The following is a 19,275-nucleotide window of genomic DNA, read 5'->3' as shown; positions in this document are numbered from 1 at the left end:
GCCATGAAAGTAAAAAATACTAGCTACTTGAAAGGAAAGCTATGACAAACCTAGATAGCATATTAAAAAGCAGAGACATCACTTTGCTGACAGAGGTTCATACAGTCAAGGTTATATTTTTCCAGTAATCAGGTGCGCATGTGAGAGTTGGACCATAAAGAAGGCTGAGCACCAAAGGAATTGATGCTTTTGAACCGTGGTGCTGGAGAAGACTCTTGAGAGTCCCCTGGACAGCAAGATCAAACAAGTCAATCCTAAAGGAAATCAACCCTACATATTCATTGAAAGGACTGATGCTGAAGCTGAAGCTCCAATTCCTTGGCCACCTGATGTGGAGAAATGATTCATTGGGAAAGACTTGATACTCAGAAAGACTGAAGGCAAAAGGAGAAGGGGGAGGCAGAGGATAAGATGGTTAGATAGCATCACTGAGTCAATAGACATGAATTGGAGGAAACCTTGGAAGTCAGTGGAAGGCAAAGGATCCTATCATGCTACAGTCCTTGAGGCTGCAAAGAGTCAGACGTGACTTAGCAAGTGAATGACAACAACAAAGCTGCTCCTGGAATCTCAAAGTGTATAGAATGAACAGATGAGAAACATGGGTTTTATAGCCAAACAATAAGAATGGGTCCAGGGAATAAGGAAGTCAATATATTGCAATTCAATATGCATTTTCATCCCAGTTCCCTTAAGTCAGAGTGAGAGAGAAGATTTTACCTTGAGGAGAGAAAGAAGACAAAGAAAGGTACAGACACCACCAGCTGCAGGGTGCGCCACTCTCGAAAGACAAAGGCCAGTCCTCCCAGCATCATCTGTCCAATACTAAGGGCACAGGCTATCAGTGTTATTACCATGGCTTTTGACTGGGATCTAGTCCACTCTGTAACTGAAAGAAACACAATTGAGGTAGTAATGTTAGATGACGAAAATTCAGGATCAAATTTAAGGTTTGATAAATGGAAGAGATCGAAATTGTCAACTTACCGAGCATACTGTTATTTGATATGATGACCACAGCAGAACAGCCTGACCAGAAGCGTAAGGAGCAGTAAATGAGGAAGGTGGGGGCAAAGGCTGCACAGGTCCCAGAGATGGCAAGCTGGAGAAGACAGCACCTGAGAATCAACTTCCGCCCAAACCTAAGAAACAGAAGGCAGTTAGAATACGAAAGCAATGATAATTTGGGGCAAAACATTAAGAAAGCAAAACCATACACTGAAATGTAAAGAATGCTTTAACAAATGATTCTTTGTACCTGAACGCTTGAAAAATCAAGAGCTAAATCAACAATGGAAATCTCCTCAAATAACATTCCTTGTCTACAATGTACACTAGCAATACCAAAACTTCATACTCCAATCACCAATGGACTCTGTCATCTAGCATATAAAGAGAACTACAATGTTGGAAATTGTAACATACTGTAAGCACATATTTTACTAACTTACATATTTAACAAACTAGATAGTCTATCCAATGTGTAGACCACAAAAGAGCTAAAAGTGTACTTGGGTCTCTAGGATCAGACAGATTAAGGCTACACTGATACAAAAGATTGGTGGGGAATGCAACAAAGTTGTAGGAGGTTTATGTAAGGATCACTCTTTGTTGAATCTGGATTTATTGGTCTCAAGCAATATGCTTTTCTAGAACAAAATGTAAAAGCACTACAACATAGATAGAGGATATTATATAAATCTCTCAGAGAGAAAAACTATGTAAGATGGAGAATGAACAGGAAAAGATGAAGGACAAAAGAAGGAAAAATAAAATTTCGGTTTCACTGAGAGTCATGAAAACAGAGTCTTAGTGGAAACATCTAGGACTTAATAGGATGTGCAAATCTATATATCCAGTAATAAAAATAGATAAACATGTTTGGGATCAGGAATTTCTCTGCAATATTTAAAAGGAATTCTTAAAGTATTCAAACAGTTCCTCCGAAAACAGAAAATGAGCAACATAGGAATAAACACATCAAATAATCATATATGTAATCATTATCATAAAGAAAATAATTTAGAAAACATAAAATGATTTGATAGACAAAAGTTGTAGCAATCATATCAAATTAATTTCAACTGATAGAAATTACCAGAATGGATTTCTTTGAAAACTTAATTTTTTGCTTTTCCTGAATCACAGGCATATTCTTTACCATCTGAGCCACCAGGGAAGCCCATACTTCCCACAATAGTACTTAAATTATTATAGGTTAAAACTAAATTGACAAAAAAGATATACAACACAAATAGTAATAATAATAAGCTGGAATATTTATATCAACATCAAATAAAATAAATTTCAAAGCAAAATACTTTTCCAGAAATAATAATGCTAAAGACGTCAAATGAATCTCCTTTTTTAAAAAAAGATTTTCTTTGATATGGACCATCTTTTTTTTTTTTCTCATTTATTTTTATTAGTTGGAGGCTAATTACTTTACAATATTGTAGTGGTTTTTGTCATACATTGACATGAGTCAGCCATGGATTTACATGTATTCCCCATCCCGATGCCCCCTCCCACCTCCCTCTCCACCCGATTCCTCTGGGTCTTCCCAGGGCACCAGTCCCAAGCACTTGTCTCATGCATCCAGCATGGGCTGGTGATCTGTTTCACCATAGATAATATACATGTTTCGATGCTGTTCTCTCAAAACATCCCACCCTTGCCTTCTCCCACAGAGTCCAAAAGTCTGTTCTGTACATCTGTGTCTCTTTTTCTGTTTTGCATATAGGGTTATCGTTATCATCTTTCTAAATTCCATATATATGCGTTAGTATACTGTATTAGTCTTTATCTTTCTGGCTTACTTCACTCTGTATAATGGGCTCCAGTTTCATCCATCTCATTAGAACTGATTCAAATGAATTCTTTTCAATGGCTGAGTAATATTCCATGGTGTACATGTACCACAGCTCCCTTATCCATTCATCTGCTGATGGGCATCTAGGTGGCTTCCATGTCCTGGCTATTATAAACAGTGCTGTGATGAGCATTGGGGTGCACGTGTCTCCTTCAGATCTGGTTTCCTCGGTGTGTATGCCTAGAAGTGGTATTGCTGGGTCATATGGCAGTTCTTTTTTTTTTTTTTTTTTTTAAATTTTATTTTATTAGTTGGAGGCCAATTACTTCACAACATTTCAGTGGGTTTTGTCATACATTGACACGAATCAGCCATTGAGTTACACGTATTCCCCATCCCGATCCCCCCTCCCACCTCCCTCTCCACCCGACTCCTCTGGGTCCTCCCAGTGCACCAGGCCCGAGCACTCGTCTCATGCATCCCACGTGGGCTAGTGATCTGATTCACCATAGATAATATACATGCTGTTCTTTTGAAACATCCCACCCTCACCTTCTCCCACAGAGTTCAAAAGTCTGTTCTGTACTTCTGTGTTTCTTTTTCTGTTTTGCATATAGGGTTATCGTTACCATCTTTCTAAATTCCGTATATATGTGTTAGTACGCTGTAATGTTCTTTATCTTTCTGGCTTACTTCACTCTGTATAATGGGCTCCAGTTTCGTCCATCTTATTAGAACTGATTCAAATGAATTCTTTTTAACGGCTGAGTAATATTCCATGGTGTATATGTACCACAGCTTCCTTATCCATTCATCTGCTGATGGGCATCTAGGCTGCTTCCATGTCCTGGCTATTATAAACAGTGCTGCGATGAACATTGGGGTGCACGTGTCTCTTTCAGATCTGGTTTCCTCAGTGTGTATGCCCAGAAGTGGTATTGCTGGGTCATATGGCAGTTCTAATTCCAGTTTTTTGAGAAATCTCCACACTGTTCTCCATAGCGGCTGTACTAGTTTGAATTCCCACCAACAGTGTAAGAGGCTTCCCTTTTATCCACACCCTCTCCAGTATTTCTTGCTTGTAGACTTTTGGATAGCAGCTATCCTGACTGGCATGTAATGGTACCTCATTGTGGTTTTGATTTGCATTTCTCTGATAATGAGTGATGTTGAGCATCTTTTCATGAGTTTGTTAGCCATCTGTATGTCTTCTTTGGAGAAATGTCTGTTTAGTTCTTTGGCCCATTTTTTGATTGGGTCATTTATTTTTCTGGAATTGAGCTTCAGGAGTTGCTTGTATATTTTTGAGATTAGTCCTTTGTTGCTTCGTTTGCTATTATTTTCTCCCATTCTGAGGGCTGTCTTTTCACCTTGCTTATAGTTTCCTTTGTTGTGCAAAAGCTTTTAAGTTTCATTAGGTCCCATTTGTTTAGTTTTGCTTTTATTTCCTATATTCTGGGAGGTGAGTCATAGAGAATCCTGCTGTGATTTATGTCGGAGAGTGTTTTGCCTATGTTCTCCTCTAGGAGTTTTATAGTTTCTGGTCTTACATTTAGACCTTTAATCCATTTTGAGTTTATTTTTGTGTGTGGTGTTAGAAAGTGTTCTAGTTTCATTCTTTTACAAGTGGTTGACCAGTTTTCCCAGCACCACTTGTTAAAGAGGTTGTCTTTTTTCCATTGTATATTCTTGCCTCCTTTGTCGAAGATAAGGTGTGATATGGACCATCTTTTAAAGTCTTTTATTGAGTTTGTTAAAATATTGCTTCTGCTTTAGGTTTTGGTTTTTAGGCCTCAAAGTATATGGGATCTTAATTTCCTGACCCAGGGATCAAACTGACAAGCCCTGAACTAGAAGGTGATGTCTTAACCACTGGGCTGTCAGGGAAATCCTTACGCTACTTTCACAGTAGTGCTCACTGAGGGTCGTTCCATGTATGGATATAGTTTTTAATGTGTTCAGGTGGGAGGGTGAGTTCCACATCCTCTTGAACTATCATCACACTCATTTCTGATTTTTACTTATTGTTATTCTAGTCATCCTAGGATGTTTGAACTGGTTTCAATTCAGATTTTTTAAGTTGGAGTACACTTGATTTAATGTTGTGCTAGTTTCCTCTGTACTGCAACGCGAGTCAGTTATACATACACATGTAGTCATTGTTCAGTTACTAAGTTGAATTCAACTCTGTGACCCCATGGACTGCAGCACATCAGGCTTTCCTGTCCTTCCTTATCTCCCAGAATTTGCTCAAACTCTTGTCCATTGAGTCACTGATGCCATCCAACCATTTCATCCTCCATTACTCCCTTCTCCTCCTGCCCTCAATCTTTTCTAGCATGAAGGTCTTTTCCAAAGAGTCAGCTCTTCGCCATCAGGTGGCCAGTGTTGGAACTTCAGCTTCAGCATGAGTCCTTCCAATGAATATTTCCTTTAAGATTGACTGGTTTGATCTCCTTGCTGTCCAAGGGGTTCTACTCTTTTCTAGACTCTTTTCCCACATAGGTCATTACAGAGTATGGAGTAGAGGTCCCTCTGCTATGTGTGTACAGGTGTGTTAGTCACTCAGTTGTGTCCAATTCTTTGCGACCCCATGGATTGTAGCCCACCAAGGTCCTCTGTCCATGGGATTCTCCAGGCAAGAATACTAGAGTGGGTTGCCATTCCCTTATCCAACTCCCTCTGCCATACAGTAGGTGTTTCAGTTCAGTTCAGTTCAGTCGCTCAGTCATGTCTGATTCCTTGTGATCCCATGGACCAGAGCACGCCAGGCCTCCCTGTCCATCACCAACTCCCAGAATTTACTCAAACTCATGCCCATTGAGTCCGTGATGCCATCCAACCATCTCATCCTCTGTCGTCCCCTTCTCCTCCTGCCTTCAACAGTTTCCAGCATCAGGGTCTTTTCAAATGAGTCAGCTCTTTGCATCAGGTGGCAAAGTATTGGAGTTTCAGCTTCAACATCAGTCCTTCCAATGAACACCCAGGACTGATCTCCTTCAGGATGGACTGGTTGGATCTCCTTGCAGTCCAAGGGACTCTCAAGAGTCTTCTCCAGCACCACAGTTCAAAAGCATCAATTCATCAGCACTCAGCTTTCTCCACAGTACAACTCTCACATCCATACATGACCACTGGAAAAACCATTGCCTTGACTAGACAGACCTTTGTTGACAAAGTAATGTCTCTACTTTTTAATATGCTGTCTAGGTTGGTCATAATTTTTCTTCCAAGGAGTAAGCGTCTTTTAATTTCACATCTGCAATCACCATCTGCAGTGATTTTGGAGCCCCCCAAAATAAAGTCAGCCACTGTTTCCACTGTTTCCCCATCTATTTGCCATGAAGTGATGGGACCAGATGCCATGATCTTAGTTTTCTGAATGTTGAGCTTTAAGCCAACTTTTTCACTCTCCTCTTTCACTTGCATCAAGGGGTTCTTTAGTTCTTCTTCACTTCCTACCATAACAGTGGTGTCATCTGCATATCTGAGGTTATTGACATTTCTCCTGGTCTTGATTCCAGCTTGTGCTTCATCCAGTCCAGCGTTTCTCATGATGTACTCTGCATATAAGTGAAATAAGTAGGGTGACAATATACAGCCTTGATGTACTCCTTTTTCCTATTTGGAACCAGTCTGTTGTTCCATGTCCAGTTCTAACTGTTGCTTCCTGGCCTGCATACAGATTTCTCAAGAGGCAGGTCAGGTGGTCTGGTATTCCCATCTCTTTCAGAACTTTCCACAGTTTATTGTGATCCACACAGTCAAAAGCTTTGGCATAGCCAATAAAGCAGAAACAGATGTTTTTCTGGAACTCTCTTGCTTTTTTGATGAGTAGGTCTTTATTAATTATCTATTTTGTATATTGGGGTTTCAATATAGTTTTGATTGGCATGGTTTAATAAGTGATGCTGTTGTGCTTCTTTTCATGTGCTTCTTACAAGTTGTATATCTTCCTTGTAAACAAATGTGTCTATTCAAATCCATTGGTAATTTGTCCACTTTATTGAGGTATAACTGACAAAAGCAAATAAATTGCATATATGTAAGATGTTCATTGTGATGATTTGATGTATGTGTATTGCAAAGCGATCACTTAAACCAAGTTTATTAACATACCCATCATGTCACAGATACAATTTTTGTGTGTGAGAGAGCACTTATGATCTAGTCTCTTGCAAGTTTTGAGTATACAGTAAATTATCATTAACTATACCTACTCACTGAAAAAGACCCTAATGCTGAGAAAGATGGAAGGCAGGAGGAAAGGGAGAGTCAAAGGATGAGATGGTTAGATAGCATCATCTACACAGTGGACATGAATTTGAGCAAACTCCGGGAGACAGGAAGGACGTGGGAGCCAGGCATGTTGTAGTCCATGGGGTGGCAAAGAGTTGGACATGACTTAGGGACTGAAAAACAACAACTGTGCCATACACAACCAGGATATATTGATCTTGCAAGACTGAAACTTTATACCCTTTGACCAACATCTCCCCATTTCTCTCACCCCCAAAATCTTGACAATCACTTCTCTACATTATCTTCCTCTGATTCAAGTATTTCATAATCCACATATAAGTTAGTCATGCAGTATGTGTCTTGTGTCAAGCTTATTCATGTAGTATAATAATACATTCATAGTATAATAATTTATTTATTTGTGTTATTGCAATTGATAAGATTTCCAATGAATCACAGCCTTGTCTTGGTGAAGGTGTTTGTGTAACTCAATGGAACTAGGAGCCACATCATGCAGGGCCACCAAAGACTAGTGGGTCATAGTAAAGAGTTCTGGCAAAACATGGTCCACTGGAGGAGGAAATGGCAAACCACTCCAGTATTCTTGTGGCAAGAACCCCATTGGCATTATGAAAACATAAAATGATATGACCCCAGAAGACCAGCCCCCCAGGTCAGAAGATGTCCAATATGCTACTAGGAAAGAATGAAGGGCAATAACAAAGAGCTCCAGAAAGAATTAACTGGACCAAAGCTCAAATGAAGCTCAGTTGCATATGTGTCTGTTGGTAAAAACAAAGTCTGATGCCCTAAAGAACAATATAATATAGGAACCTGGAATGTTAGGTCCATGAATCAAGGTAAATTGGACGTGGTCAACCAGAAGATGGCATCAGTGAACTAAAATGGATGGATATGAGTGAATTTAATTCAGATGGCCATTATATACACTACTGTGGACAAGAATCCCTTAGGAGATATGGAGTAGCCCTCATATTTAAAGAGTCCAAAATACATCGTGTGTGTGCAATTTCAAAAGCAATGAAATGACCTCAGTTGTTGCCAAGACAAACCATTCAACATCACAGCAATCCAAGTCTATGCCCTAACTACTGATGCTGAAGAAACTGAAGTTGACTGGTTCTATGAAAACCTACAGCATCTTGTAGAACAAACACAGAAAAAGGTGTCCTTTCCATTATAGGGGATTGGAATGCAAATGTAGGAAGTCAAGAGATACCTGGAGTAACAGGCAAGTTTAGCTTTGGAGTACAAAATGAGGCAGGTAAAGGGCTAACAGAGTTTTGTCGAGAGAACACACTGGTCATAGCAAATATCTCATCAAGCATGATGCTGAATATTTTCAATTTTTTAACTATCCATTGATATGATCCTTTATTCTGTTAATATGCTATATCATGTTGAGTGATTTGCATGTTTTGAACCATTCTTTTTTTTCTTTTTTGAACCATTCTTGCATGCTTGGGGTAAAAACCACTTGTTCATGGTATAAAATGCTTTTACTGTGTCACTGAATTTGGTTTATTAGTATTTTAATAAGGATCATTGCATCTATGTTTACCATTGATATTGTCCTATAGCTTTAGTTCCCTGTTTTTTCATTGCTATGGTATCAGTACGATGCTGGCTTAGTAAATGAACTTTAAAATATTATCCCATCTTCTATTTATATGGATAAATTTAAGATGGGTTGGTATTGATTCTACTTTAAATGTTTGGTAGGACCACAGAACAGGAAAAGGTCAATTTTCATTTCAATCCCAAGAAGAGCAGTGCCAAAGAATGTTCAATGTGCATGCTAAATCACTTCAGTCATGTCCAACTCTTTGCAACCCTGTGGACTGTAGCCCACCATGATCCTCTGTCCATGTGATTCTCCAGGCAAGAATGCTATAGTGAGTTGCCATGCCCTCCTCCAGAGACTCTTTCCAACACAGAAATCGAACCAGCATATCCTATGGCTCCTGATTTGCAGACTAATTCTTTACAACTGAGCTACCAGGGAAGCCCAAGAATGTTCAGACTACTGAACAGTTGTGCTCTTTTCTCATGCTAGTAAGGCCATGCTCAAAATCCTTCAAGTTAGGATTCAGCAATACGTGAACCAAGAACTTCCACATGTACAAGCTGAGTTTAGAAAAGGCAGAGGAATCAGAGATCAAATTGCCAACATTCATTGAATCATAGGGAAAGCAAGGGAGTTCCAGAAAAACATCTACTTCTGCTCCACTGACTATTCTAAAGCCTCTGACTGTATGGATCACAACAAACTGTGGAAAAATGTTAAAGAGATGGGAACACCAGACCACCCTATCTGTCTCCTGAGAAACCTATGTGCAAGTTAAGAAGCAACAGTTAGAACAAGACATGGAACAATGAACTGGTTCAAAATTGAGAAAGGAGTCCATCAAGGCTGTATATTGTCACCCTGTCTATTTAAGTTTATACAGGGTACATCATGTGAAAGGCCAGGGTGGATGAATCACAACCTGGAATCAAGACTGCCGGGAGAAATATCAACAACCTCAGATATGCAGATGAATGCACTCTAATGGCAGAAAGTGAAGAGGAACTAAGGAGCTTCTTGATGAGGGTGAAAGAGGAGAGTGAAAAAGGTGGCTTAAAACTCAACATTCACAAAACCAAGATCATGACATCTGGTCCTATCACTTCATAGCAAAAAGATGGGGAAGAAGTAGAAACAGTGATAGATTTTATCGTCTTGGACTCCAAAATCACAGCAGATGGTCCCTGAGGCAATGAAATTAAAAGAAGGTTGCACCTTTTAAAGAAAGTTATGACAAACCTAGAGAGCATATTAAAAGGCAGAAACTTCACTTTGCTGACAAAGGTTCATATAGTTAAAGCTATGGTTTTTGCAGTAGTCATGTGTAGATGTGACATTTGGACCATTAAGAAGACTGAGAGCCAAAGAATGGATGCTTTTGAATTGTGGTGCTGGAGAAGACTCTTGAGAGTCCCTTGGACTGCAAGGAGATCAAACCAGTCAATCCTAAAGGAAAACAGTCCTGAATATTCCTTGGAAGGACTGATGCTGAAACTGAAGATACAATACTTTGGCCACCTGACATGAAGAGCCAACTCACTGGAAAAGACTCCAAAGCTGGGAAAGATTGAGGACAGGAGGAGTAGAGGGCGACAGAAGATGAGATTGTTGGATGGCATCATTGACATAATGGACACAAGTTTGTGCAACCCCAGAAAACAGTGAAGGACACGGAAGCCTGGCATGCTGCAATCCATGGGGTCACAGTCAGATATGACTTAGTGACTATACAATGAACAACAACATATGTGAAAGGAGAAATAGACAATACAACGATAGGAGGGAAATTCTATACCATGTTTTTGACAATGGAAAGAGATCATCCAGACTGCAAGTCAATAAAAGCACAATAAACTTGGATTATACTTTAGACCAAACAGTCCTAACAGATACAAAGAACATTTCATCCAACAGCAGCAGAATACACATGCTTCAGTGTACAGTTAACATTTTCTGAAATAGATTATATACTATGTCACAAAAAAGTCTTAGTAAAGTTAAGAAGATTGAAATTCTGTCAAGTATCTTTGTAACTAACTACAATAAGATGAAGCTAGATATAAATAATGGATGGAAAGTTGGAAACCTTCAAATACATAAAAATTAACTAAAAAGCCAATGGGACATAAAATAATTCAAAAGAGAAATCCCCAACATCTTGAAACAAACAAAAATGGTAATACAACACATCAAAACTTGTGAAGTGCTGCTAAATCAGCTCTAAGAATAAACTTTATAGCAATAGATGGGGCAGTTATGAAAAAGAAGCCTCTCAAACTACATTACTTTAACCTTAAGGAACAGAAAAAAGAGAGAGAGAGAGAAACAAGCCCACAGTTAGCAGAAAGAATTAAATACCAAAGAGAAGGTCAAAAACGAAAAAAATGGAAACCAGAAAATCAGTAACAACATCAACAAACCCAAGAGATTATTTTTTAAGAAATGAACAAAATTGACAAACTTTATCTAAACTAATAAAATGAAAGAAGACTCAAAATTTTTTTAGAAAGGAGACATTTCAGCTAATACCACAGAAATACAGAGAATTGTAAAGAGACTGCTACTGACATTTATAAAGAATAAAGTTGATAAGCTAGAATAAATGGATAAATTCCTATTTATCTAAGTCATAAAAACAGAAAACCTGAACTACCAACAATGACTAAAATTTTACCCCATAAAAAATGTATTGTTACTGTCAGAAGTATTTAAACAGATCACGTAATTCAGTATCAAAAAGTAAATAAGTCAAATTTTAAAATGGTTAGAAGACCTAAATAGACATTGTTCCATTGAGGACATACTGACAGTCCACGGAGAGATGATAAAATGCTCAACATCATTAATTGCTAGAAAAATGAAAAGTAAAAGCACGCTGAGATATCACCTTGTACATATCAAGATCACTATTAAGGAAAAGACAACAAATAACATATGTCAGAAGAAGTATGGAGAAAAGGGAACTTTCATGAAATATTGGTGGGAATGTAAATTGGTGCAAAAACTGTATAAAACAATATGGAGGTGCCTCAAAAAATTAAAATAGAACTACCATATGATCTAGCAATACCATTCCTGGTATTGCTAAAAAAAAAAAAAAAGCAGAAAAAAAAAGCAATAATTCAGAAAGATACATGTATCCCAGTGTTCATTGAAACATTATTTATAATAGCCAAGATATGGAAGCAATCTAAGTGGCCATTAACAGATGAATGAACAAACAAGATATGGTGCATATATACAATGGGATATCATTCAGCTATAGAGAAGAAGGAAATTCTGTCATTTGCAACAATGTGGATGGACCTGTATGTTTAGTGGAATGAGGGAGGCAGAGAAAAATAAGTACTCTATCACTTATATGTGAAATCAAAAACTAATAGAAAAGAATGGATGTAACAATAAAGAAACAGCTTCACAGATACAGAAAATAAAGTAGTATGGGATTAAAAGATACAAATGTATCTCTTATGTATAAATGTGCCTTTATGTATAAAATAAATAAACCACAAGGATCTACTGTACAGCACAGAAAAATGTAACCATTAATTCATAATAATTTTAAATGGAGCATAATCTATAAAATATTGAAATATAATTCTGTGTACCTGAAGATAATATAATGCTACAAATCAACTATATTTAAATTTAAAAAGATAGGACCAGATGGTTTCACAGGTGAGTACTCCCACACATTCAAATGACAATTAACACCAATTCTTCTCAAACATTTCCAAAAAATTAAAGAGGAGAGTGCACTCTCAAACTCACAGGAAAAGACCACCATTTTCATGCTAGATAAGGACATTACAAGAAAACTAAAGACCAATATCTCTGCTAAATAGAGATGTAAAATTTTCTTAACAAGATATTAGAAACCAAATTTAACAGCACACTAAAAGGATTATACACTACGATTAAGTGGGATTTATTCCTAGGATGCCTGGAGTTCAACATACACAATTCAATGTATGCAATATACAACATTAATAGAATGAAAAATAAAAATAATATGATCATCTCAAAAGATGCAGGAAAAGCCATTTGACATAATACAATATATTTTCATGATAAAAATACTCAATTAGGGATAGAAGAAATGCGCATCAGCATAATAAAGGTAATATATGATGAGTCTTCAGATAATAGCATACTTAGTATGGACAGGTTGAAAGATTTTCCTCTCAGTTCAGGAGGGGAAAGGAGGTGCCAGCTCACCCCTCCTATCAACATAATCCTGGAAGTCCTATAAGTGTTATGAGTCCTGGAAGAGCTATAAGGCAAGAAAAAAAAAAAAAAAAAAGCATCCACTGGAAAGGAGGAATTATATTGACTTTGCATATGGTATGAAATTCTATATAGAAAATTCTGAAAACTTACAAAAATTTTTTCAATTCACTAAAAGTGAATTTAAGACTTAAACATTACCCCAAAACTCCTGGAAGAAAGCAAAAGGAAAATCTCCTTGACATTGATCTTGGCAACAATATCTTAGATATAATAGCCATCAGAACCAGCATGAGGATATATCTCACCATTCTTTTGATTTCTATTTCTCTGGTTATTAGTGATGTAAAGAGTCTTCTCATATACTGATTGACTATTTCTACATGTTCTTCGGAGAAATATTGACTGAGATCCTATGCCATTTTAAAAATCAGTATATTTGAGAGCTTTTGTTATTTGTTGTAATAGTTTCTTTGGATATTAACTCTTTATCAGACATATGTCTTTCAAATATTTTGTCTTATTCTGTAGGTTTCCATTTCATTTTGCTGATCATTTCCTTTGCAATGGAGAAGTTTCTAGTTTGACATAACCCCACTTGTCTATTTTTGCTTTTGATACTAATATCCAGAGCTTTTAATCTATTTTTAGTTCAAAATCTTTGACTGAACTATAAGTTTCCTGCTTCTTCACTGAATTCTCTTCTCTCATCTTCATAACATACTGACACACACTAACACACACATATCTATAAGCATCTCCACACATCAGTATTATCTAAATTGATCAATCAGCTTTGGTTGTGAATCATCGTAAAAGGCTCAGTTAGAAGACTGGCCAATATGAGCACTTTGGCTGTGAAATCTCTTATGAATTACACAGAGGTGACACAGTCAGAGTTCACAATTTTCAGATGTAAGAGGAAATGATAGGCTTACAGACAAGGGGTGTTTTAAGCCTCCCACTTCCCCTACAGAGGACTTTTTCAGATGTAAGAGGAAATAGTATTAGGCTTACAGACAAGGAGTGTTTTAAGCCTCCCACTTCTGCTACAGAGGACTTTTTCATATGTTATAGGAAATAGTATTAGGCTTACAGACAAGGGTTGTTTTAAGCCTCTCCACTTCCGCTACAGAGGACTTTTTCAGATGTAAGAGGAAATGATATTAGGCTTACAGACAAGGAGTGCTTTAAGCCTCCCACTTCCCCTACAGAGGACTCGATGTGTGACTGCCACCATCGTTCTCTTACTTTTGGTGACCACTGCCAGGTACAAGATAACCCAAACATCCCACAACACAAATTATATCACCTGAGGTTTACAGATTAGTTAATATTTCCAGGTGGCTGGAAATATTACCAAGCAAAATCAAACATCCACATTATAGTCATAATTATTTCTTAATCCAGATTCAGAAACGTCTCACCAAACACCAAAGTTTTCTAGAAATGAATACAGTGGGTACCAAGACAGCAGGACCAATATGAGAACCCACAGGCATTTAGCTCACAGAGCCAAGGAGTGAATTAACACAGAGCCATAACATATAAACCCGCAATATTGTTTCTCCAAAAAGATTGAACCTCCTGTCTTGAAGCTCCTTACTCTCACTTCTCATCGGTAATTTCTGCTCATTTTTACAAATGAAGTTTATGGCAACCCTCCTCTACTGTTCTGAAATGCCCCCTGACCTGATAGAGATGTTATTTCTGTGTCCAGTACAATGAGCTCTGTGACCAAAAAAAAAAAAAAAAAAAAAAAAAATTGCATTTGTAACAATAAGTCTAATTCTCCATTTCCATCTATAGCTCCCTAGAAACCAACAGTATAAACTGCCTATTGGAACTCAATAAAGAATTCTTCATGAAAGAGTTAATAGAAAACTGTGAAACTACCCAGAGGAAGGGCAGCAGTGATGTGGAGATACTCACCTGTCTGAGAGAAAGCCATATATGAGGCCTCCCACCAGCATTCCAGCCATGAATAGGGACTGACCCACTGATTTCTGTGACTGATGGTCACAAATGAGGTCCCACTGGAAGAGAAGGAAACCATCACAGAGGAGCTTCACAGCTTCTGATATCCCTCAACGAACATTCACTCACTCTAACAACCCTCAGGGAACACACACTCTGATTTCCTTGGAACATTTACTCACATACATTACTCAAGTCTCAGCTTGAGCATGGAATCCTCTAAATCCTCGACTAAATCCTCTAAGTTCTATCATGACAAATCATATTCACTTAGTACTGTGTGCCTCACTGGTTCTCAAATTTTGCCACACATTGAAAATATTGAGGGCATTTTTTTTTCATTACTGATGCCTGGATTTTACACATGGAATAAAGTGTATTTGGTTTGTTTCTTTGATAAGAATCCAGGACATGGAATTTTTTAAATTAATATAAATATTTCCAATTTGCACATAGGCTCAGAGCATGTTACCAAGAATAATTTTCCACAATTTATATCAAGTACTACCTTGGCTAAACATAAAACTTCACACAAAACTTAAGTTTTGTGATAGTAAAATCCATAACCAGTTTGTTAATTTCAGTGTCCTCAAATTGTAAGTAATTGACAATTTTTCAAAAATCAGCAATCACTGCTAAAAGAATGAATGAAAGCTGGCTACCTGAATATTGAACCTGTGTTTATTTTACATTATTCTAAACACAGAGAACAAGTACCCACAAGAGGCAAATGAGGCCTTTACCTCAGTCACGATGGTGGAGGAGAACAAGCTGTGGTCATACACCCAGCCGTCCACACAGGCCTCCGTGTCCAGGTCAGTCATGTTGGGGAAGGTCCCATTCAGGTGAAGGAGTTGCCACTGGGGGTGGAGGAAACGATGACACTTCTCTGGCTTCAAGTTCGAATCCAGTGGGATGGAAATTCTCAGGAGGACATCAGGGCTGAGGATCCCTGTGTCGTTACCAGAGACAGTGGCATTATCAAGAATGTGGACCCAGCAGCGATGACCAGGAACGGCTGCAGTGAAGTTCTCCAACAGTGAGTGACAGACTACTACCATGAGAGAAGGGAGAATTAAAGTCATCTGAAGCATCTGGAATTTCCCCAGGCCACCAACTTTATCCAGGAGCTCCTCAAAGGCCATTGTGGACAGGGGATCCTCAAGAAGAGTCACAATGACTTCAAAGCTGCAACTTCAGAGGGAGAAAACAGTATCCTTTCATTAATTCACATTAAATCTATGTGGCCTCATATCAGGTTCTCCTCACTATCGAGTGGATCCAACTCACCTCACTACTGCAACAGAGAAATGGAAACAGTTTCCCTAGTCCTTTTGGAAGCATAGGATGTTCGCTTTTTAATAGTCATAGGGAAAATTATTTACCAAAGATACTTGTATCTGATGAACATTAAATCTGTTTAAAGATTTACTCTCTGATGTGCTTGTCCCCAGGGATTCTGTATCAGCAACAATGAACTTTGGCATGTACATGGTCTCCAAACAAGTTAAAATAAACCTGCTACCAGTATTCAGTCATTTTCAGATGGAAAGGACAGAATTGAACGGCTTTATGATTTTTTTGTGGAAAGAACAAAAAAGGAAGGGTTTTACGTGTTTATATGTACTTTGCTGTTGTTGTTCACTTGCTAAGTCATGTCCAACTCTTTGCGACGGCGTGGACTGCAGCACACCGGCTCTGTCCTCCGCTAATTCCCAGAGTGTGCTGAAACTCATGTCCACTGAGTCAGTGATGCTATCTAACCTTTCATCCTCTGCTGCCCCCTGCTTCTTTTGCCTTCAATCTTTCCCAGCATCAGGGTATTTTCCAGTGAGCCAGCTTTTGCCATCAGGTATTCATAATATTGGAGCTTCAGTTTCAGCATCAGTTCTTCCAATGAATATTCAGGGTTGATTTCCACTAGGATTTACTGGTTTGATCCTATTACTGTCCAAGGGACTCTCATGACTCTTCTCCAGCACCATGATTCAAAAGCATAAATTCTTTGGTGCTCAGCTTTCTTTATGGTCCAACTATCACATCCATACATGACTACTGGAAAAACCATAGCTTTGACTAAATGGACCTTTGTCAGCAAAGTGATGTTTCTGCTTTTTGATACACTGTCTAAATTTGTCATGGCTTTCCTTCCCAGGAGCAAATGCCTTTTAATTTCATGGCTGCAGTTCTTGTCTGCAGTGATTTTGAAGCCTAAGAAAATAAAATCTCTCACTGCTTCCACTTTTTGCTCCCGTTTGCCATGAAGTAATGGGACAAGATGACATGATCTTAGTTTTTGAATGCTGAGTTTCAAGCCAGCTTTCTCACCCTCCTCTTTCACCACCATCAAGAAGCTCTTTAGTTCTGCTCTTTAGCTGTTTACTTTCTGCCATTAGAATGCTATCATCCGCATATCTGAGGTTGATATTTTTCCTGACAATCTTGATTCCAGCTTGTAATTCATCCAGCCCAGCAATTCACATGATGTATTCTGCACAGAAGTTAAATAAGCAGGATGACAATATGGAACCTTGTCATACTCTTCTCTCAATTTTGAACCAGTCAGTTGCTCCATGTAAGGTTCTAACTGTTGCTTCTGGACCTGCATACAGGTTTCCAAGGAGACAGGTAAGGTGGTCTGATACTATCATCTCTTTAAGAATTTTCCACAGTTTGTTGTGATCCACACAGTTAAAGGCTTGAACTTAGTCAGTGAAGCAGAAATAGATGTGTTTTTTTTGGAACTCCCTTCTTTCTCCATAATAAAACAAATGCTGGCAATTTGATCTCTGGTTCCTCTGCCTTTTCTAAATCCAGCTCATACATCTTTAAGTTCTTGGTTCACATACCACTGAAGTCTAACTTGAAGGATTTTGAACATTACCTTGCTAGCATGTGAAATGAGTGCAATTGTACAGTGTTTGAGCATTCTTTGGCAACGCCTTTCTATGGGACCGGAATGAAAATCAACATTTTCCCTGTGGCCACTGCTGAGTTTTTCAAATTTACTGACATATTGAGTGCAGCATTAACAGCATCATCTTTTAGGATTTGAAATAGCTCAGCTGGAATGCCATCACCTCCACTAGCTTTGTTTGTAATAATGCTTCCTAGAACACACTTGACTTCAAGCTCCAGGATGTCCAGCTCTAGTTGAGTGATGGCTCCATCATGGTTATCCAGGTCATTAACACCTTTCTTGTATAGTTCTTCTGTGTATTCTTGCCATCTCTTTTCAATCTCTTCTGCTTCTGTTAGGTCCTCACCATTTCTATCCCTTATCATGCCCATCCTTGCATGAAATGTTCCCTTGATATCTACAATTTTCTTGGAGAGATCTTGTCTTTCCCATTCTATTGTTTTCCTCCATTTCTTTGCATTGTGAGTGAGATGTGGCTTCAGTCCCTAGTTCAGGAAGATCCCTTAGAGGAGGAAAATAGCAACCCATTCCGATATTCTTTCCTGAAAAATTCCATAGACAGAAGAACCTGGGAGGCTACAGTCCAAAGTGTCCCAAAGAGCCAGACACCACTCAGTACCCAAACACTTGTGCTATTACTGCTCCTTGCTATTCTCTGGAATGCTGCATTCAGTTGGGTATATCTTCCTCTTTCTCCTTTGCCTTTTACTTCTCTTCTCTCCTCAGATATTTGTAAAGCCTCCTCAGACAACCACTTTGCCTACTTGCATTGCTTTTCCTTAGGGATGTCTGTCTCCTGCATAGTGTTACAAATCTCTGTCCATAATTCTATAGGCACTCTGTCTACCAGATCTAATCCTTTGAATCTGTTCATCACTGCTACTACATAGTCATAAGGCATTTGATTTAAGTCATACCTGATTGGTCTAGTGGTTTTCCCTACTTTTCTTCAATTTAAGCCTGAATTTTGTAATAAGACGTTTATGATCTGAGCCACAGTCTTGTTTTTGCTGACTGTATACAGCTTCTCCATCTTTGGCTGCAAAGAACATAATCAGTCGATTTTGCTATTGAGTATCTGGTGGTGTCCTTGTGTAGAGTCATCTCCTGGATTGTTGAAAAAAGGTGTTTGCTATGACTAGCATGTTCTCTTGACAAAACTGTTAGCCTTTGTCCTGCTTCATTTTGTACTCCAAAGCCAAACTTCCTGCTAATCCAGGTTTCTCTTGACTTCCTACTTTCACATTCCAATCCCCTATGATGAAAATGACATCTTTCTTTTTTTTGTTTGTTTGTTTTTCTGGTGTTAGTTTTAGAAGGTGTTGTAGAATCAGTCAACATCAGCTTTTTTGGCATCAATGGTTGGGACATAGACCTGTATTTCTATGATGTTGAGGTGGTTTGCTTTGAAAAATGAACTGAGATCATTCTGTGTTTTTTGAGATTGCACCCAGTTACTGCATTTCAGACTATTTTGTTGGCTATGAGGGCTACTCAATTTCTTCTAAG

General features: G+C 38.3%; 1 protein-coding gene across 2 annotated transcripts in view; it reads right to left on the bottom strand.

Annotated features, from left to right (window-relative positions):
• The window catches only part of LOC136169665 (solute carrier family 22 member 10-like), a 38,081-nt gene extending 21,888 nt beyond the window's left edge, over positions 1 to 16,193 (bottom strand). Inside the window, exons 1-5 of one of the 2 annotated variants that reach the window (XM_065937576.1) lie at positions 16,137 to 16,193; positions 15,590 to 16,040; positions 14,802 to 14,905; positions 988 to 1,142; positions 721 to 889 (exon numbers count right to left, since the gene is read on the bottom strand). In XM_065937576.1, the coding sequence (XP_065793648.1) occupies positions 721 to 889; positions 988 to 1,142; positions 14,802 to 14,905; positions 15,590 to 15,991 (830 nt within the window). In that variant the 5' untranslated portion in view covers positions 15,992 to 16,040; positions 16,137 to 16,193. Of the gene's footprint in view, positions 1 to 720; positions 890 to 987; positions 1,143 to 14,801; positions 14,906 to 15,589 lie in introns of both variants that reach the window. The other variant, XM_065937577.1, reaches the window with a different exon arrangement.
• Positions 16,194 to 19,275: the final 3,082 nt, after the last annotated feature.

The sequence above is a fragment of the Muntiacus reevesi genome, chromosome 5 (assembly GCF_963930625.1).
Source record: "Muntiacus reevesi chromosome 5, mMunRee1.1, whole genome shotgun sequence".
Classification (NCBI taxonomy): domain Eukaryota; kingdom Metazoa; phylum Chordata; class Mammalia; order Artiodactyla; family Cervidae; genus Muntiacus; species Muntiacus reevesi.
Note: the sequence above shows the minus strand (reverse complement) of the source record. Positions and strands in the feature narration are given on the sequence as shown.